General features: G+C 37.6%; 1 protein-coding gene across 1 annotated transcript in view; it reads right to left on the minus strand.

The window, feature by feature from the left end:
• The window catches only part of NID1 (nidogen 1), a 113,537-nt gene that overhangs the window by 84,450 nt on the left and 6,592 nt on the right, over window positions 1–22,495 (minus strand). Inside the window, exons 2-3 of the mRNA XM_072647546.1 lie at window positions 4,111–4,407; window positions 1,200–1,426 (exon numbers count right to left, since the gene is read on the minus strand). Coding sequence (XP_072503647.1) covers window positions 1,200–1,426; window positions 4,111–4,407 — 524 coding nt within the window. The remainder of the gene's footprint in view (window positions 1–1,199; window positions 1,427–4,110; window positions 4,408–22,495) is intronic.

Genomic DNA, 22,495 nt, shown 5'->3' on the forward strand with positions numbered 1-22,495 from the left:
ATTTCCCCTTGCCCAGCCCATTATAAAGAGGGGAATCAAAGGGAGAGAAACAATTTGGGTTCCAGAAAACTCTAGTATAAATATCTTCCCCCTTTGCCCTATTCCACACAACAAAAATAGGACCATAGATTTTTGAGTTAGTAGGGACCATAAAGTTTTAGCCCAACCACCTTATTTTAAAGATGAGGAAACTGTGGCCCTGAATTAAGAGACTTGCCCAGGATCACAAAAGTTGTGAGTGGGTCAAGATTTGAATCCAGGTCTTTTGACTCCCAATTCAGTATTTTTTTCAAGGAAATATGCTGCCTTTATTCCACCCTACCCTGAAAGTTATTCCTAGTAGAAAGGTTTAGGATGTTTTTTTCTCAGAGCCTGAGTTCACAGTAAGAGGAGGGTTTGGTGCTTCATACCCCTTGGGGGTACTAATACAAATTGCTGGCAGTCAGGACAACCCCATAAACATAGGACATGTGGTTACTTGGCTCAAAGAAGAATTAACTTTTCCCCCAAAAAGGAAATCTAAAAAAATAAGAGATAGTCTATGGATGTAGAATATTACAGATATTATTAGACTCAGTAGAAAGAGCACTGCACTTATCCTGGAGTTAGAGGAACTAGGCTCAACTCTTGCTTATGACACTTCCTATGTATGACTGGATAAGTCACTTAACCTCCTAATATGTAAAGCGAGGGGGTTGAATTAGATTACCTGAGGTTCTTTCTAGCTGTAGAGCTATGATCCTATGTGACCCTATATGTTGGTTCAAAACAATGATTTGTTCAGTGAAGTTTGGATTCAGTTAAAGGGCAGCACTTGAGGACCTAGAAGGCCACATTTGGCCTTGAGGCTATAGGTTCCTCAGCCTGACAAATTGGTCAGCTTTACGAAACTGCCTTTTTAAAATTTCTTTTTTCTCTGTGTTTTATTCTTGGTCAGTAGGGATGACTCATTGGATAGTGGAGGAAGAGAGCTATGTCTGGAAACAAAGCTGATATAAAAATAAATAATATCAATAAAAATTTTAAATTATAATATCAAAATAAATAATTTACAGGAGGCAGACACCCTTAGGTGGCACACTTTGCATATAACCATGCCACTTTGAAAAACGGGAAGAGCCAGGATAGTTTATTAATTAATTAGAGGGACAGAGGATGACAGAGAAAGGAATGTCTACTCAAGAACAAAGAAAACATACTTGACCAGATTTTCCATGGATTCTCTGTCATTAGCAAATATGTTGTAGGCACCATCAGTTCTCCATAAGAAGCCCACTGAACCTTGACTAAAGGCAACCACAGCTGACACTTGGCTTTCATCCTTCTTGGATTGAGTGCTGTAGAACTGCAGACCATCTTCTGGGTAAAGGAAAATGGCATATGACCTGGAGTCAGAGGAAGCTATGACAGACTGGAATGTGTTTCTCTGTGGAGAAAATTTTAAATTCAGTTTAAAATCTGGAAAAACTCCCCAAAATGCTCAAACTGACTGACTTCAATCCTATAATCTTCAACAGGGAACAGCCCATGTAGACAGTGAGAAGGCAGTACCCTGACCTTGCTTCAGAAACCTCATTCCAGCATAAGAATCTTTGTCAAATGAAGAGATAGCGATTTACAAATCTTCCATCATATTCAAAACTGAAACTTCTGTAAGAGTATTTCAGCATTAACCTATGTGTGTGAGAGAGAGAGAGACAGAGAGAGAGAGAGACAGACAGACAGACACAGAGAGACAGAGAGAGAGACAAAGAGAAAAAGACAGATACAGACAGACAGAGAGTTCTGTATATCTGGTGACACTGAAGTTACCCAATAATTGCAGTGATGAAACTTCTAGAATGTGACCCAAGACCCTACTATCAAGGAAACTCTCATTCCTTAGACTGCGAAAGGGTAACCAGTGAAGGACTGTCTAGTTCTGAGCTCTCCAGGAGCAGTCAAAAGCCAACAAATTGGTAAAATAGAACACAAATATATTAGGTACATGAAGGATTCAATCATGCTAAATATACATGACATCCTAGGAAAAGTCATGGAAATAACTAGATTCTCTCACAAGATTCCTTTCAGTTCTACAATCTAACAAAAGTAACAAGTAGAAAATGTATTTTTTTATTTTTCTTCAAAGATAAACTGAGTCATGTCTCTAAAATTATTTGATTATTTACAGTAAATATGAAAAGTAATGCTCCAAAAGGAGTCAGAGTCAAGTTCAAGTCACTTCCTAATACGTAATGGTTATGTGATCCTGGGCAAGTCACTTAACCTCTTAGCTCCCCAGGCAACTCTCCAAAATCATCAGTTGCAGAGAAGGTGCCAGTCTGTGTTGGTGGGGGAAGTTCTTTTCCGAGAAGTTCTTGAACCAAAGAAAACACAGATCTCATCCAAATAAAATATGGATGCTCAAAAAATAATTATTGCCTGTTTGATATACTATAGCGGAAAGGGCACATTTTGGCTCCAACAATCCCTAGCTGTTGGATTCTGAATACTGTAGGTCTTTAATAAATGTTTGAAATGAATCTCTTCTGTATCTGAATCCCATCTGTAAAAACAAGGATTACAATATTTGTAATACATGAGTATATTATGCATATACAAACATACAAACTCCTCCCAGTGCCGTCCTTTATAAGAGAGTTCAGAACTTTCCAGGTAACTCTCCATTTTCCATCAGAAGAACTGCTTGGTTTCCATTCCTTAAAATATCATAGCTTTTCCCAACTTTCCCCATTAGATTATAAGCAACTTGAGGGCAAGGACTGTCTATCTTTTTCTTATTTGCATCTCTAGCACTTAGCACGTTGTCTGTCACATAATCAACACTTAATGTCTAGTGAATCGAATTGAATATATACATATATACATACATACTCATACTTTTTATAGAAAAGTACTTTGTTAAGTGCTAATCCAACAAGAGTAACTATTATTATAAGAATACAGTTGGCTATATTAGGACAGAAGATTTTTCCATTAAACTTTTGGTATTTTAAGTTTTATTTCTGAACAGATATTCTAAAAGAAATCCACTAAAGATGTTGCATATATCTATAAGCATAGCCAGGTGGGAGGAAGCTTCTTAAGCTTTTAAACAGCCACATGTTTTGTTCTCCATGTTATTTTTGGGATGAACCTCCTACAATAACCCTTTAAACAGACATGAATGAGAATAACACAGGATAGGCAGGCACGGATGGATAGTGATCTACATTCATGAAAGGAGTTAATGAGATCACAGATCCATTTGAGTAAAATGCTTATCAAAGATAAATTGTATTTATAGCTATCTAGTCACCATAAAAAATAATATTATTTATAAAGCCTTGCAGAGAAAAATAAAACTCAGGTCAGCAAACATGACCATCAGTCAATCCAGTATGTGTTTAAATATTTTGCCAAAGGTTTGAGATAACTTTTAATTAAAATATGGGACCAGTGCTGATTTGTATGGCTATACCGCTTAAGTAACAATGAGCATAGGTAGAGACACTGGCTGTCAAAAGGAATATCACTGAATTCAGAATCAGGCAGATGAGTCTTGGGTTTGATTCTGGGAGGTTAATTTATGGAAATACTTAAAGGATTTCACTATAAAATTATTTTACCCATGAGGTGGTACTACACCACGGACAATCATATTCAGAATTATTTTATGTACTCACCACTTTCCACTGACAACTAAAGTACAAGCTGATGTCAGTCAGTCACCTGATATTTATTAAGTATTTATGTGTTAGGCATTATGCTAAGGTTGATGATACAAAGAAAGGCAAATTTTCACTAAAGAAAGGAATATTTCTCTAAAACTTTCAATTTAACCTCATTAAATTTCGTCTAACATGGTATCTGCAACTAATGCTTTTCCCTTTCATATTACCTTCATATACACTGTATATATGTATGTGTATAAACCTTGCATTTAACTAGATCTCTGCTTATCGTCTCCCCCACTAGAATATGAGATCCTTGGATGACCATGTTTTCACATTTCTTTGTATTCCCAGTATTTAACATAGTATTGGGAATATAACAATAAAAGCTTGTTGACTAACTGATGAGTATATTAAGAATATTTGTGTTAGACCCCCAACAGAATATACTTACCTTGCTTTCCAGGGTAGGGTCACTTTCTGACCCTAGATATGGAGCCATGGATTCCCAGGTGACCACCACCACACTCTGAGGTTGGAAAGAGACCTCAGGGAAACCTTTTCGGACACAATCTGCAGCTAACTGAACAATAGCAGGGGAAGAATCTTCCCGATAATAAACTTTTCCACCATTTGTTGTGTCAAGGTCAGCCAGGAAGGGTGCAATTGCTCCAAAGGATGGTGGAAATCGGCCAGGACTGGCTTCTTCAAGAGGAGGTTCACTCACGGCAATGAGGCCATTTGTAGTAACCTGTACAAAAAAAAGTCAAAGGCAATTTTTAAAAGAACTAATTCATTTATTTTTAGTTTTCAACATTCACTTCCATAAGATCTTGAGTTTCAAATTTTCTCCCCCTCTCTGTCCACTCCCCTTCCCAAGATGGCATGCAATCTGCTATAGGCTCTACTTATGCATTCATATTAAACATATTTTCACATTTGTCATGATGTAAAGAAGAATCAGAACTAACGGGAGGAACCACAAAAAAAGAAGAAACAAGACAAAACAACAAAAGAAAAGGATAGCAAATAGTATGCTTCCATTTGCATTCAGACTTGAAAGTTCTTTCTTTTGATGAGGATAGCATTTTCCATTGTGAGTCTTTTGGAATTGTCTTAAATCCTTGCATTTCTGAGAAAAGCTAAGTCTATCAAAGTCAGTCATCACACAATGTGGTTGTTACTGTGTACAATGTTCTCCTGATTCTGCTCTTATCACTCAGCATCAATTCATATTAATCTTTCCAGGTTTTTCTGAAGTTCACTTGTGCATCATTTCTTATAGCACAATAGTATTCCATTACAGTCATATACAGCAACTTGTTCAACCATTCCCCAATTTATGGACATCCTCTCAATTTCCAGTTCTTTGCCATCACAAACAGAGCAGCTATAAATATTTTTGTACTTATGGTTCCTTTTCCCCCAAAGGCAATTTAAAATGAGTATGACATTCATTTTTTAAAAAAACTCATTGAGCACTCATGACAACCACCCCATGGAATGCGAAAAACACAATGCCTACTGTATCATTTGCACTCAATACTGAATTGCTATTTCTATTACCACTAATAATAATAGTTGACACTTATGTAGCACTTAGAGTTTGCAAAACACTTTAAATACAATATCTCATTGGATATAATTAATGAGTTGAGTCCTTCACAGATAACATTCAAGGCAATTTAATTACTGAAGTAGAAGCCTTTAGTTTAAGGCTGGGGAGGATTGTAAAGCTCTGGTGTACAGCCACCAACGAGTCAATTTCTGGCCATTCCTACAGAAATCCAAGGGAGAAAAACAGTCCTGAACGTGGCCAATGATCTGAGAGAACTGGGTTTGTAGAAAGAAACAAATATGAATGGTAAAAAGGCCTGAGGATTTAATATCAGATTTCTTCAGAATTTAAGTCTATATTTAAAATAATTACCAAACCAGAAAGATTTTTAGCTGCTTGTTCTCTATTTGGTAAATCCACAGTAAGATGAATGAAAACAGAGGGTTTTTTTTTTTTGCTTTAAGTAGTTTTTTGGTTATAAACCTACTATTTCAACAAAAATGAGCAAATCAACAGTAACAAAAGGGATAAAATTACATGTAAAATCACAAACTTCAAAGGATTTGCAGTTTGCTACATCTTGTTTGCTATGAATCTTTTCTTAGCTCTCGGTATCTCTAATATCTAGCAGGGTCTGATACATAGAAGGTGCTTAATAAAAATGGTTGCTGGTTGATTGATTTTATTGCTTTTAAAAATATCATTGTCATTACTGTGAATGTTTTTTTGATCTTTGTTCTGCATCATTTTTGGAGAATCTTTATTTCCCTGCATCTTCATTAATTTGTCTATTATGCTCCATTCCACTGTCAGATTTTTTCCTATTAAAAATAATACTTCTATGATTATTTTTGTACACATAGACCTCTTTCTTCTTTTAGTAATAGTCTTAAGAAATAATTCCAGCTGTGGGTGGTCACTGAGTACAAACAGTTCTGTAGATCTTCATATATGTCAGCGTATTTCAGCATTCTCTTTTACGCTACAAATTACTGCTCCTCTTGAGTTTGTAAGAAAGTAGCTAAAAAGGCTTTGGCAATCTCCCATCACACTGTTTGTGTCTCCATTACTATGTTTATAAAATGACATCTTAGTGTTCTTTCAAATTCACAGGTGGTGACTAATTCCACTGTTACAAAAGAACTCTCATTTTTATAGCCTTTTCCTTTTAAACTCTATGGGTCACAATTTTTTTAAATTAATTTTTCTAGACAACCCCCAATATATGGAATCAAACTTAGCATTCAATGCCTTCTTCAAAGGGCAACAGCACAAACATCAAGACCACAAACTTAAACAGTCAACTCTTCAACCATTTCTGAGCTGATTGGCAAGTTTGTAGGTTTGAGAGACTAGTCTTTTCTTTTTATCTTTTGTGTTGCCTTAGTTTCTGATGACTTCTATGTTCATAACAGAAGAAAGGAAAAAGAAGGGTAGCTAAAACAAGGCAAGTTTGTAATTTGTTTGAAAAAGATGACAAAATATTTGGTGAGTTGGGAGGAAGCAGCAGAAAGAATTCCAGAGTTTGGGAGTTTGTTGGATTGTTTGGATTTGTCTGAACTACCTCAAACTTGGTTCCAAAGAAGAAATCTTTTTCTTTGCAACCCATGAAACAAAGAGGGGGTAAAACCTTCTCCTGACCAAACTTTGGGTGGCAATTTCCCAAAATTAACTGGTACAGACATTATTTTCCAGATGCAAATGGACAGGCTAAGGATAAGGAAGTTAAGGAATTTCACACAGACATTCTCACATTTGTCTCTCTCTCTCTTTCCTCCCAAAGATATAGTATTGCACAAACATCACAGTTAAAGTTACATGTGGGAGTGTGGGAAAGAAACTCACTTTCTTAAAGAATAAGACTTTGGCAGCCACAGGCTGCTTGTAGGCAACTGTAGTATATACTTCTGGGGACCACATGGGTTTTCATTTAAATGGCCATTTCCAAATGGAGTTTAAATCAATGTAGCAACTTCAAAAAACACTTCTAAGGCCTCAAAGAAACTAAGATGCAGGAACAGTAGTCTCAAGACATGAATCATTATCCTGAAATGTACCTTACTCACTGGGGTGCTGGGAAGAATTCTTTGATTTTCAAATAATTATTCATAAAGTTTTATGAACTCCTTGGAGGAAGAGTATGGAAACATGTGGTATATTGGGCAAAGTACTAGATGTGCAATCACAAAAATCCCATTCCGACTTAAGACACTAACATTTCCCAGTTGTGTAAACTAAAGTGAGTCATTTAATCTGACAGCTTCAGTTTCTTCATCTGTACAATGAGAACAAAACTAAATGAACTACCTATTTCACAGGGTTGTTGTGGAGGAGGGAGAGGAGAAGGATGAAGGGAAAGAGGAAGAGGAGAAAGGAGGAGGAAGAGGAAAAGGAGAAAGAGAAGGAAGAAGAAGAAACAGCAGCTAACATTTATATAGACCTTTAAGGTTTGCAATGCGCTTTACATATATTATCTTACTTAATGTTCCATTGGACAAGCTTTTTGGCTTCTTGGTCCTAGGTTTCACATTTGTGAAATGGATGTATTATGTAGCCCAGATTCCGGGCCTGAAAGTTCCAAAGCCAAACCAGATTAAAATGTAATTGGAAAATATTTTTACAAAATAAATAAAAACACAATACAACAAAACTGTTAAGTTGTGGTTTTCTAAGTCAATATGAAGCTGCTAAAATCTACTGTTTGAGTTGGACACCGCTCATGTAACCTATATTTTATTTTCTTATTTTAAAAGTTCACAATCTGGTAGATCAGGGAAATGTCATAGATATAATGTGCCTGGATTTCAGCAAGGTATTTTGGCAAAAATCTCTCACAGTTTGTCAAGATAGAGAGTTGTAAACAGTTACGGATTCAGAAGAAACTGACCAATTGGTCTCAGAGACTCCAGTGGAATATGTCTAGGAGAGTGCCTAGGTATTTATTTTGTCCTTGTCAGTATTCTGATAAACATTTATAATCAGTTACTTTAGATGAGGACATAGATGGACTGATGATTATCAAATTTGCCTAGGACATGAAGGTAAAATATAGATGGTACGACAACTAGTAGATGGTTCAATAGATAACAGTGCTGGGCCTGGAGTTAAGAAGTTTTGAATTCAAAACTAGCCTCTGATGCTTAATAGCTGCATGTCCCTGGGTAAGTCCCTTAACATCTGTTTGCTTTAGTTTCCTCAGCAATAAAATGGGGATAATAACAACACCTAAAAGTAAGGTTGTTTTTGAGCATCAAATGAGATAATTACAAAGTGCTTGGTACAGGGCCCAACACATGATAGGTGCTGTATAAATGCTTATTCTCTTCCCCTTGTTCCTCTCCCCCAAACTGAAAATGGAAAAAAAATTGTCAGATTTAAAAATTATGGGACTATCTGAAAACCATGATCAAAATAAGAGCCTAGACATCATCTTTCATGAAATTATCAAGGAAAATTGCCCTGATATTCTAGAACCAGAGGGTAGAATAAATATTAAAAGAATCCACCAATCACCTCCTGAAAGATATCTGAAAAGAAAAACTCCTAGGAATATTGTAGTAGCCAAATTCCAGAGTTCCCAGGTCAAGGGGAATGTATTGCAAGTAGCTAGAAAGAAACAATTCAAGTATTATGGAAATACAATCAGGATAACACAAGATCTAGCAGCTTCTACATTAAAGGATCAAAGGGCTTGGAATAGGATATTCTACAAGTCAAAGGAACTGAGATTAAAACCAAGAATCCCCTACCGAGCAAAACTGAGTATAATACTTTAGGGGGAAAATATTCTTTCAATGAAATAGAGGACTTTCAAGCATTCTTGATGAAAAGATCAGAGTGAACTGAAAATTTAACTTTCAAACAGGAGTCAAGAGAAGCATGAAAAGGTAAACAGGAAAGAGATATCCTAAGGGACTTACTATAATTGAACTGTTTACATTCTTACATGGAAAGATTGTATTTGTAACTCTCGAAACTTTTTTCAGTATTTGAGTAGTTGGAGAGATATGTATATAGACAGAGAGCACAGGGTGAGTTGAATAGGAAAGGATGATATCTAAAAAAGTAAAACTAAGGGGCGAGAGAGGAATATAATGGGAGGAGAAAGGGAGAAATGGAATGGGGCAAACTATCTCTTATAAAAGAGGCAAGAAAAAGCTTTTTCAATGGGGGGGAAAAGGGAGAAGTAAGAGGAAAAAAGTGAAGCTTACTCTCATCACATTTGGCTGAAGGAGGGAAGAACATACACACTCAATTCGGTATGAAAATCTATCTTTCACTACAGGAAAGTAGGGGAGAAGGGATAAGTGGGGTGGGGGATGATAAAAGGGAGGGCAAATGGGAGGAGGGAGTAATTAGAAGTAAACTCTTTTTGGGAGGAACAAGGTCAAAAGAGAGCATAGAATTAACGTGAAGCAGGATAGGATGGAGGGAAACGTAGTTAGTCTTACACAACATGACTATTATGGAAATCTTTTGCAAAGCTACACATATATAGCCTATATTGAACTGCTTGCCTTCTCAGTGGGGATGGGTGGGGAGGGAGGAAGGGAGAGAAGTTGGAACTCAAAGGTTTAGGAACAAATGTTGAGAATTGTTCTTTCATGCAACTGGGAAATAAGAAATATAGGTGATAGGGTATAGAAATCTATCTTGCCCTACAAGAAAAGAGAGAAGATGGGGATAAGGGAAGGGAGGGGTGTGATAGAAGGGAGGGCAGATTGGGGGAAGGGGTGATCAGAATACATGGTATTTTGGGGTAGGGGAAGGGGAGAGAGGAGGGGAAAATTTGGAACTCAAAATTTTGTGGAAATGAATGTTGAAAACTAAAAATAAATAAATAAACATTTAAAAAATTGTCAGAATTTCTAAGGCCATCTATTCTCCTTATTGATGACAATGGACTCACAACATTAGCACTCTAACACCTCAGGACCAAATGTGTTCTGAAGTAATAGCTGATCGACTCTGGGGAATTACAAAGTACTTTACAAACATTGTCTCACAGAGGAAATGGAAATGCCATTTCATACGCTGAAGTAAAAAAGAATGGCTGAACCAGGTCAAGTATATATAGAAGAAAACTGTATTGGAAGTGATCCTGTTTGAAATGTACTGAGGAATATATTTTCAAGATATTTCAAAGAAAGGTAGATAATGAATGATTAGAAAAAAGAGATTTAATATTATTGCAAAATAGTAATGGATAGGGCATAATAACCACTGACTCATGTAACTACCTTTTCATCTCTATAAACTCTTTATGAAAATGATCTACATATTTACCAACTTTATTCTTGATGAAAATGAAACAAGTAGACTCATATACAATTTGCTACAATAAAACATGCTGACTGTAAGTCACACAATTGACTGAAGGCTGTAATAAGATAATGAAGTATGTGGCCATTCAAAAGAAGAACCTAACAAGTCAAATACGAAGAACCAAATAGAATACCTATTATTCAAGTCTACAATGTGTGCTTGAGTGAGCAGTCCACCAAGTTAATATATCAATACATATATTTTGGACAAGCACTGTAGGGGTCTCACGAACTGTGACCAGAACTGAACCTAAAGAAGAGATGTTGCATTGCCTCTGGGAAATGGCACAGCACACAACTTTTGACCATTCCCAAGATGCTCTCAGGTACAAATACCCATGTTTCAAACACTAATAGCCTTTCAACGATGCTATAAGAGTGAAAATCATGGAACACCATAATATCCAAGGAATCAAAATTGTAAGTGACTCAAAGGGCAAAGGATATTTTTGTGGTGGGTATGAGCAGTTTGTGAATTACCTACAAGGACTTGTGCAAAAAAAGAAGTGACAAAAGAATTATCCAGGAAAAGTATGACCAGCAGAAAGAGGTCAGCTGATCATGTAATGAAACAGGAATAACAGAGAGTTGTTATACTGCATAGGGACCTAGAAAATGTCAAAATACTTAGAGGAAAGGCTCCTGAATGTTAGATAGACCTTTATGGACTTTTGAGGGAGGCCACGAACAGGGAAGAGAAAGCATATATAGAGATTGCAATTGGTATCATTTGAAGGAACACCTACATGAAAAAGATGATAGGAATGTGGAGGTTGTGTTTGTCCTTCGTTATTGAAGAGGACCATGACATCAGGGAGATGATGACATGACTTACAGTTGACTCTAATTTGAGTGATGGAGGGCTGTGCAAGGTCACGAGCCTCACTTTCTCCTCCAGAACCATCTGGTTCTGGTGGCCAGATATTCATCAGAATGACTGGAGATGGTCCAAGATGCAATGAGAGACTCTGGCCTTTTTAGTCTAAGGTCTTTTCAGTTTCTCACTTTGAGTGAGGTAATGCCCATTCAGTGAATGATCTCTTAGAAGTGAGTCGAGGGATGGACTCTTTAATGAAACAAAACAAAACAAAATGTGGAAGAACAAAGTTGGATGACAGAATATCTAAACAGACTAGAAGAGTAATCATAACTAATAAGATGAAATTTAAAGGTCTTATATTCAAAATATATAGGGAATCAATAGAAATACATAAGAACAGTTGCCAATTGAAAAATGACCAAAAGATATGAATGGGTACTTCTCAAAAAACAGAAGAGTAAACTATCAATAACCATATGAAAAAATGCCTCCACTTCCTTTCCTCTCACTCTCTTCTTAACGGTCTGTACTGTGGCTTCTGACATCATCATTCAACTGAAACTGCTCTCTCCAAAGTTACCAATGATATAATTCTCTTTCTTCTACCTTTCTAATATTCTTGTGTCTTAGTCCCCCAACTCCCTCATGATGCCCTTCAATTCAGTGAAACTTGTCTCCCTGCTATTCCTTGTCCAATACCATCCATCTCTCAACTCCCAACTCCAACATTTTTATGGCTTTCCTCCATGCCTGAAATTCTCTCCCTCTTCATCTCTGATTTCTGGCTTCTCAGGGTTTTTTTTATTATTATGAACTTTTAAAAAAAATCAGTGAACATGAACATTTCAAAAGACTAAGATCAGAAAAAAAGAAGACTGTGTGTGGAACTGTGAACTTATAGAACAGAATTTTTAAAGTGCATATTAAATTTCTGAGTCTCAGTTTTCCCATCCAGAAAATGGGGTTAATAACAACAACTTTACCTACTTTACAGGGAGGTTATGAGAATAAAATGAGATAATATATATAATTACTTTGTCCCAATCCTTACATTAAATTGAATATGATATTAACATTTAAAATAAATATTAAGATATTTATCCATGTCCCATTCTAAACTTCCTTTTCCTCTCTTTGATTTTTTAAATATTTCATGAATGCTTTTTTTCTCATTACCTTAAACCTTCTCCACTATGCCATAATGTCTTTCTAAGAGGAAAGCATACTAGACATGGAATCTGAGGATCTGGGCTCAAAATTCAGACTCTGCCACTTATTACTGTGTGACACTGGACAAGTCATTCTTTGGGCTTAGCTTCCCCATCTGCAAAGTGATGGGTTTGGATTAGATGGCTTCTAAGTTCCATTCAACTCAAAATCTGTGATCCCATAGCCCTATGATATTTTCTTCTCCTTTGGGGGCTGGTGGTGATAGAATTCTCACTGACCACATACTTTCCTCCTTCCAAAGAGAAGACCTCCCTTGTAACAAATAATATAGTCAAGCACAAAAATGCAATTAATTTTATCTAAAAATGTATGTTCCATTCTGCACCTCTAATCCATCAGACTTCTACCAAGAGGTAGGAAGCACACTGTACCATCAGTCTTCTAAAGTAATGATTGGTCTTTGCATTAATTAAACTTCTTAAGCCTCTCAAAGTTGATTTCTTTTATATTATTGTACTCACTCTATGACACTCTCCTGGCTCTGTTCACTTCATTCAGTATATGAGTTCATGAAAGTTTTCCCATGTTTCTCTGAATATATCCCCTTCATTGTTTCTTACAAAATAATAATATTCTATTACATTTAAATACCACTTCTTCATAATATTAAAAAATGCTACTATAAATACTTTTGTACCTATGGGTACTTTCCCTCTGACTTCTTTGGTAGTATATGTCTAGTAGGGCAAAATCTATGCACAGAATAATGACTTTTTGGGAACAGCTCTAAATCATTTTTCAGAATGCTTGGATTAATTCACAGCCCCACCAATATGCATCAGTATATCTGTCCTCTCACAGCCAGGGGCAGCTAGGTGGTGCAGTGGATAGAGTACCAGTGCAGGAGTCAGGAAGACCTGGGTTCAAATTTCACCTCAGACACTTGACACTCACTAGCTGTGTGACCTTGGGCAAGTCACTTAACCCCAACTGCCTCATCCTGGGTCATCTCCAGTCATCCTGATGAATATCTGGTCACTGGATACAGATGGCTTTGGAGGAGAAGTGAGGCTGGTGACCTGCACAACCCTCCCTCACTCAAAACAAAGTCAAGTGCAAGTCATGTCATTATTTCTCTGATGGTATGGTCTTCTTGGGCAATGAAGGACAAACACACGCCTCTCATAGCATCTTCAATAATTTCCATTTTCATTTTTTTAAATTTTTTGACAATCAGATAGATGTGGCATTGACCCTCAGAGATGTTTTGATTTGTATTTCTCTTGTTACTGATTATCTGCAGACAGTTATTTAATAATATTTAATAAGTGCCAGCCACTTTGCTAAGCATTGGGGATAAAAAGAACAATTTGGATTTTTTTTTAAGGATCTACTGAAGAAGCTCACAATTTAAAGGGAGAGATAACATGCAGATGACTATATACAAAGAAGCCACACACACACACACACACACACACGTGTGTGTGGCTTGTTTATACATATATAATAAATTGGAGATAATCAAAGGGAAGGCACTAGCATTATGGGACATTGGAATAGACTTCTTATAGAATTTTTAGATGTGACTTGAAGGAAATCAACAAAGTTAGGACATGGAGATGAGGAGAGAATTCCAGATATGGGGGACAGCCGGTGAAAATGCCTGAAGCCAGGGAATGGAGAGTCTAATTTAAGGAATAGGAAAGAGACCACTGTCACTGCTTCAAAGAGTCCATAAGCATGGTTAAAGTTTTAGAAGACTGAAATGTAGGAAGCGTCCAGATTTTGAAGGGCTTTGAGTGATAAACAGAGGGTTTTATATTTGATCTGGAAGTGATAAGAAGCCACTGGAGTTTATTAAATAGGAGGACACCATTGTCAGACCTTTGCTTTAGAAAGACCAATTTGACTTGTGCAAGATAACAGACTGAAATGCGGAGTGCCTAGGAGGATGGTGATACTATCTTCATACCATACCTCAGCTGTTAAAAAAGTTCGGAAGGAGAGAAGATTTGGGGTCAAAGATGAGTTCAGTTTTGGTCATTTTGTGTTAAAAGTACTTATGGCACTTTCTATTTGAGATATACAATAGGCAGTTGGTGATGAGACACTGGAGGTCAAGAGAGTGAGGGCTAGACAAATAGATCTGGGAAACATTAGTATAGAGATGATAACTGAATCTATGGGAAATGATGAAATCATCCAGAAAAATAATATGACATAATGGAAAAGAAAGTCTGGGACAAGAGCTCTGGGGTCATGTAGGGAGGCACAACCAGGATGTAGATTTGGTAAAACAAACAGAAAAAGAGAGGTCAGACAGGTAAGAGGGAAAATAAGAGATATTGTGTCACAAAAATCTAGAAAGAAGAGAATATCAAGGAAAAGAGAAAGATTTATCAAAGGTCAATAGTGATAAGAATTGAGAAAAGGCCATTAGATTTGGTAATCAAAAGAGATCAACCAAGCAAGGTTAGTTGACCCCTTCTCTGCAACTGATAGCCTCAAAGTTGCCTAGAGCCCTAAGGGGTTAAGAATTTGTCCAGGGCTACACAGGTAATATTTGTCAGATGTAGAATGTGAACCTAGGGCTTCCTGGCTTCAAGGCTGGAGTTGATCCACTACATCCTGCTGCCTCTCAGTGAGATACAGTCCTATTTTCACCACATAATCATCGACACCACATAATCATTGCACCCTATTTTTTCAGTCCATAAATTGATTTATAACCTTTCGTCATATAATCATCACATAGGATACTTCTGTTTGTCATACCACTTAAAAGGCCAACAGAGCAGTAACATATTCATCAATGGCATATGGATGTGTATTTATCTCTCATGAAGTGTGAGCATCGAGCCTAGAATTCTCAGAGCACAAGCATTATCAGTATATTTCTGGAAGCTGACTTGTGTGGTTTGTTTAGAATGCTGCAGTATGGTACTGTCACTCAACTGAATGAAGAGCCATAGGCACAAGGGGAACAGGCAGGCAAGTGAGTAAGTCACATGATAGGGTAAGACTTGCATCTTCCCAATTTTAATATATATTCATAAATATTCTGTACATCCTAATCTTGCACAAAAGACAGTTTAAATAATAAATTATTTTAAGTAATACTGGCACAAGTTTTTTAAAAGCTTCACGTAATAGTAGCATACCACTTTTTTGCAAAAAAATTGGCATAAAATCTATGACGATTATGTGGTGAAATATGGTAGCATACAACGTATCCCTGCTTTAGAGATGAGGAAAAGTCTAAGAAAGACAATGTGACTGACTTAGAGTTATGCACCTCATAAGTATCAGGGACTGGCTTCAAATCCACAGTTTCTGACTCAGATCAGTGCTCTTTCTACTACATTATTCATCTCAAGAAAAATTAAGCACCTAGTAAAATATCACCTGAAGAAGCTAAGTACATCTAGTAACGGTCCTAGACTAATTTTACTGAGTAAATAAAAATTATTTGAAAATAGTAGTCATCTGAAAATGCATTCTTTCAACATATTTGTAAATAATTTGTTCTCTTAGCATTTTAAAGTGCCCTAAAATCTAGCTTACTGTATTAATTTATACCACAAAACCGGGTTTCCTTAGCAAAGCTAAACTTTAACTTGTCTAAATTATCAAAATTAATGAAATTTTACTAAACATGCATAAACAATCCTAAACCACCTTTAAGCAATATTTGCTCTTCACCCTGCTTCCATAGGTCAAGGATCCAAAAGCTGAAAACATAAGTGTCTAATGGCTAACAGCTGGAGTCACTTATTTTACAATTGTTTAAATCCAATTGGCCACCACTAAGAAGTCAGACAACATGGACTAGGGTTGTCCTTTTCTTTTAAAAGGCACTTCCAGTCTCAAAGTTTTTCTTTAAATTAAACATTAAAGGAAGTTAAATATAAGCATATGTATTCTTAAAATGAGATTTTGTTTTCTTTAGTTTCAAATCAATATAATGGTCAATGAAACAAATACATTTAGTTTCATGGCAAATCCAGAATGGAAATGAAGTTACAAAAACTCAACACTCCTCAGACTCCCTATTCACCGACACCTAAGCCCCCCCACCCCCCACCCACCAAAGTAATTGAGACTACCCAGTCAGGATTGAACAAGAGTACAGAAATTGCATATGGTGTGTCTTCAGAAATGCAAGTCATTAGAGTGAACAGACAATCAATGAAACCAGGGAATGTATGTAAAGGGGGAAAACACTGCATTTGGAATCAGAAGGCCCAGGTTTGAATCCTGGCTCTGACACCTGTTATATCAACATCAACAAACATAACTTTAACTGTGTGAGAGGCAATCTGCTAAGTTCTAGAAGTACTGTAGAAAGAAAGGCAAAAACATGGTTCCTGACCTCGAAAAGCTCACATTTTAATGGCACATAACTTTGGGCAACACTTAGTCTCTGTTAGCCTCAGTTTCCTCAACTGTAAAATGGGGATGATTACAGCATCTCCCTTCCAGGTTGTTGTAAGGAAAAATGAGATAATATTTTAAGGTGTTTGTAGTATCTGGCATAGAATAAGTGCTATGTAAATGTTATCTGTTATTAGTATCAATTTTCTTGTCTGTAAAATGAAGAGATCAGATTATACAGTCCCTCAGGTCCCTTTGAGCTCTAAATCCAATAGTCTAGTTAGGGAGATAAGGAGAGAAGACAGAAAAGGAAGAAGGGGAATAAGAGCAAATTACAATATTTTGTACCTTTCTTCCAACTTCTTCCAAGTGTCATATTACAGAATCGCAGGGTTATAAGAGGTTTCAGATGTCAAACCTGAGCAATAAGCCCTTCTACAAAATACTTGATAAATGATCATGAATCCTTTGCTTGATGATCTCCAGTGACAGAGACTTCACTACCCCTTGAGGCAGCCCTTTCTATATTTGAACAACTTTAATTATTAAGAAGTTTTTCCTTATGTTGCAGCTAAATTTACTTCTTCCACCCATTTGTCCTAGAGGGGCAAAGGTACAGATAAGTACTATCAACTTTAAGCAATCTTCAAAATTTTTACAGAATCAAAGACATAGAGCTGGAAGGGACTTTTGAGATCATAGCCTAACCCCAATCATTTTACAGATGACGAAATGGAAGTCCCATTAAGTTAAGTGGCTTAACTTAAGGGCCACAATAGACAGTAAGTTATATAACTAAAATATGAACTGAGATCTTTGGACTCCAAAATTAGTGCTCTTTCTATTATAGCAACTGAAGACAACTATCATGTCCTCTCAGCTTTATGTCATTTGCAAATTTAAAGAGCATGCATCTATGCCTTTATTTAAGTCATTAATAAAAACATTAAATAACACAGGACCAAGGACAAATTACTTGGCATACTCCACAGAAGAACTCCTGTCACAATATCATTGAATCATTAACAATGGCTCTTTGAGTCCAACTAATTCCAAATCTAACTGACTGATTATTGTCTATTCCCCTCTCTCCATCTTCCCCACAAAAAAAAATATGAGATACTTTGTCAAAAGTTTTGCTAAAATCTAAGTAAACTATATCCAAGCATTCCCCTCATCTACTCATTTAGTAATCCTGTCAAAAAAAGGAAATGAGGTTAGTATGGCATGATATGTTCTGGATAATTCTTTGTAATCACTATTTCCCTTTCTATATGTTCATCAATCACCTCTTTAAAACACAGAATGTTTGAGGAGTTTAATATGAAACAAGCTTGGAAAGCTAGGTTAATGCCTGAGCCTGAAAGGCTTTTTAAATATCACAGGAAGGAACTTATATTTTGTTCTAAAGGTAATAATGAGCCACTGATGCTTCTTGATCACGTGAGAATGATGGTCAGATTTGTGCTGTAGGAATATCAATCTGACAAGATGGATTAGAGAGGAAAATGGCTAGCGGCAGAAAGACAAATCAGGGAATTACTGCCATAGTCTAGTTGAGAGGTAATAAGCAACTGAATGATGTTTCTAGCAATTCTGTAGAAAGATGGATTGAAGTAAGGAAGAACAGTAGGAGAGAAACTAATTAGGAAGCATCTAGATGGCATCATAGGTAAGAGTGCTGGATCTGGAGTCAGGAATAACTGTAGTCACTACCCCTGCCCTTGGGGCTCCTTCCCTCCCTCTTCAGGTCAGTAGTCTGTCTAATACCTCTTCTTTCCCATACTTTCCTCAGGAGTCTCCCAAATACTGAGCTAGCTCTGGCAATGGGTGCATCAACCTCATTATCAATGTGTACATCCCTGGAAAGTATGCTACCAAGGTACGTGAATTTATCCATCGCATTCAAAACTTCTCCATTTACTGTAACGGATAGTTCCACATATGGATAGTATGGATATGGTGGTGATTGATGGAGCATCTGAGTTATCTTGGTGTTAATTGTTAGGCTAAAGTTAGCACACGCAGCAGAGAACTGATCCATACTTGGGTGCGTCTCAGCTTCAGGGGCTACATTAAGTGCACAATCATCTGCAAACAGAAAATCACGAACCAACACTCCTTCCACTTTGGTCTTAGCTTTTATTAGCCTTTTCAAGCTGAAGAATTTACCATCACTCATGAGGGCTTATGGAAAATTATGTCAAAATTTGGTTGCCCAGAGAAGTCCATCAGTGTTGTAGGTCACTTTCATGATGGCATACTTGCACAAGTTCTGGATGATGGACAATGCTCTCATGCTTTTCCAGTCACCAATACAGTGAAATAGGGCTGTGTACTTGCTCCCATGCTTTTTTAGCATGATGTTTTTGCCATGTTGTTAAGTACTTTCAATGCAGATGAACACGGCATCAAGGTCATCTACTGCACTGATGGTAAATTCTTCAACTTGAAAAATTCCCTCCCTCTGAGTGTAAGGTAGACATTAGGGAGATCTTCCTAGATCCTTCATTTAAGGAGGACACTCAGGGAAAGGCATTGATTTCATCCTTTTTCACCTGGCTGTGCTCCTCTGGCCTTCATCATGTCCCTGTATTCAGTACCTTTCTCCTCTTTTCTTCTTTCTTTTATGTGTGTCTTCCCCTCTTTAGATTATGAGCTTCTGGAAGGTAGGGACAGTCTTTTGCCTTCTTATCCCAAGCATTTAGCACAGAGAATGGCATATAGAAGGTGCTTAACAAATATTTATTGACTGACTAACCTAGTTCAAATCCTCCCTCAAAGCCTCAGTCTCCTTATCTGTACAACAGAGATAATAATAGCACCTACCTCATAGTGTTGTTGTAAGAATCTAATAAGATGAGGGGGCAGAGCCAAGATGGTGGACTAGACAGACACACTTATGCAGAATCCTCCCCACAGCCTATAAAATACCTGTAGAGAGGGACTCTCAACAAATTCTGGAGCAGCAGAAGTGGAGAACAACAGAGTGGAGGAGATTTCCAGCCCACAGTAACCTGAAAGGCCCACGGAAATGTCAGTTGGGAGGAGCTGAGCACAGAGCCCAGCCCAACCTTGGCCTAGTGGCACTGCGCTCTGGGCGGCGCGGCACGACGAGACTCTGGGAGGAGGACTCTTCAGGGGCGGAATCTCCAGTCGCAGTAGTAGGGCCTCAGATCCCTCGGCCCACAGGCACCAAAGGTCAGTGATGGGGTTTAACCAATAGGCCAGGAAGGGAGAAGGGCATTCCCATACCTCCAGCAGCAGGTAGCAGCCACAGAGCCTGCACAGCAGCCCATGCAGAAGCTCCATTGTTGGAGTGTAAAAATCCCTGGGGGCATTGAAGAGATGAGTCTTGCCTCCACTCTGGGTGGAGGCCCTGGCCTAGCTGGTCTTTGTCTCACACTGAATGGAGGCCCTGCCCATTCAGCTTATCTGAAAATCAACCCCTAGTGCTGACTTGGGAACTGGAGGCCAAGTGGCTGTGGAGAGGTATCTGCTAAGATTCTAGGCATAAAAATCCCTCTCTGCATCCAGACCGGTACACACTTGATTGTGCCATGTTGGAGGAACTGAGATCTCACAGATTCCCAGAGTATACCCTACTCTTGACAAAGGACCCAAAAGTCAAGTAACTGGTTGGGAAAATGCCTAAAAAAGGGAAAAAAAAATAAAACTATAGAAGGCTACTTTCTTGGTGAACAGATATCTCCTCCCATCCTTTCTGATGAGGAAGAACAATGCTTACCATCAGAGAAAGACATAAAAGTCAAGGCTTCTGTATCCCAAACATCCAAAATAAATATTCAATGGGCTCAGACCATGGAAGAGCTCAAAAAGGATTTTGAAAATCAAGTTTAGGAGGTGGAGGAAAAACTGGGAAGAGACATGAGAGAGATGCAAGAAAAGCATGAAAAGCACATCAACACCTTGCTAAAGGGGATCCAAAAAATGCTGAAGAAAATAACACCTTGAAAAATAGGCTAACTCAATTGGCAAAAGAGGTTCAAAAAGCCAATGAGGAGAAGAATGCTTTAAAAAGCAGAATTAGCCAAATGGAAAAGGAGGTTCAAAAGCTCACTGAAGAAAATAGTTCTTTCAAAATTAGAATGGAACAGATGAAGGCTAATGACTTTATGAGAAACCAAGAAATCACGAAACAAAACCAAAAGAATGAAAAAACGGAAGAGAATGTGAAATATTTCATTGGAAAAACAACTGACCTGGAAAATAGATCCAGGAGAGATCATTTAAAAATTATGGGACTACCTGAAAGCCATGATCAAAAAAAGAGCCTAGACATCATCTTTCATGAAATTATCAAGGAAAACTGCCCTGAGATTCTAGAACCAGAGGGCAAAATAAGCATTCAAAGAATCCACCGACCATCTCCTAAAAGAGATCCAAAAAGAGAAACTCCTAGGAACATTGTGGCCAAATTCCAGAATTCCCAGGTCAAGGAGAAAATATTGCAAGCAGCTAGAAAGAAACAATTCAAGTATTGTGGAAATACAATCAGGATAACACAAGATCTAGCAGCTTTTACATTAAGGGATCAAAGGGAGTGGAATAGGATATTCCAGAAGTCAAAGGAACTAGAACTAAAACCAAGAATCACCTATCCAGCAAAACTGAGTACAATACTTCAGGGGAAAAAATGGTCTTTCAATGAAATAGAGGACTTTCAAGCATTCTTGATGAAAAGACCAGAGCTGAAAAAGAAAATTTGACTTTCAAACACAAGAATGAAGAGAAGCACGAAAAGGTAAACAGCAAAGAGAAGTCATAAGGGACTTACTAAAGTTGAACTGTTTACATTCCTACATGGAAAGACAAGATTTGTAACTCTTGAAACTTTTCAGTACCTGGGTAGTTGGTGGGATTACACACACACACACACACACACACACACACACACACACACACACAGAGAGAGCACAGAGTGAATTGAATAGGATGGGATCATATCTTTAAAAAAATGAAATTAAGCGATGAGAGAGAAATATATTGGGAGGAGAAAGGGAGAAATGGAATGGGGCAAATTATCTCTCATAAAAGAGGCAAGCAAAAGACTTTTCAGTGGAGGGAAAAAGAGGGGAGGTAAGAGAAAAACATGAAGCTTACTGTCATCAATTCGACTAAAGGAAGGAATAAAATGCACACTCATTTTGGTATGAAAACCTATCTTACAATACAGGAAAGGGGGGGTAAAGGGGATAAGCAGGGTGGGGGGGATGATGGAAGGGAGGGCAGTGGGAGGAGGGAGCAATTCGAAGTCAACACTCAGGGAGGGACAGGATCCAAAGAGAGAACAGAAGCAATGGGGGACAGGATAGGATGGAGGGAAATATAGTTAGTCTTACACAACATGACTACTATGGAAGTCATTTGCAAAGCCATACAGATATGGTCGATATTGAATTGCTTACCTTCCCAAAGGGAATGGGTGGTGAGGGAGGGATGAAGAGAAGTTGGAAGTCAAAGTTTTAGGAACAACTGTCGAGTACTGTCCTTCCTACTAGGAAATAAGAAATACAGGTAATGGGGTATAGAAAGTTATCTGGCCCTACGGGACAAAAGAGAAGATGGGGAC

The sequence above is a fragment of the Notamacropus eugenii genome, chromosome 2 (assembly GCF_028372415.1).
Source record: "Notamacropus eugenii isolate mMacEug1 chromosome 2, mMacEug1.pri_v2, whole genome shotgun sequence".
Lineage (NCBI taxonomy): Eukaryota > Metazoa > Chordata > Mammalia > Diprotodontia > Macropodidae > Notamacropus > Notamacropus eugenii.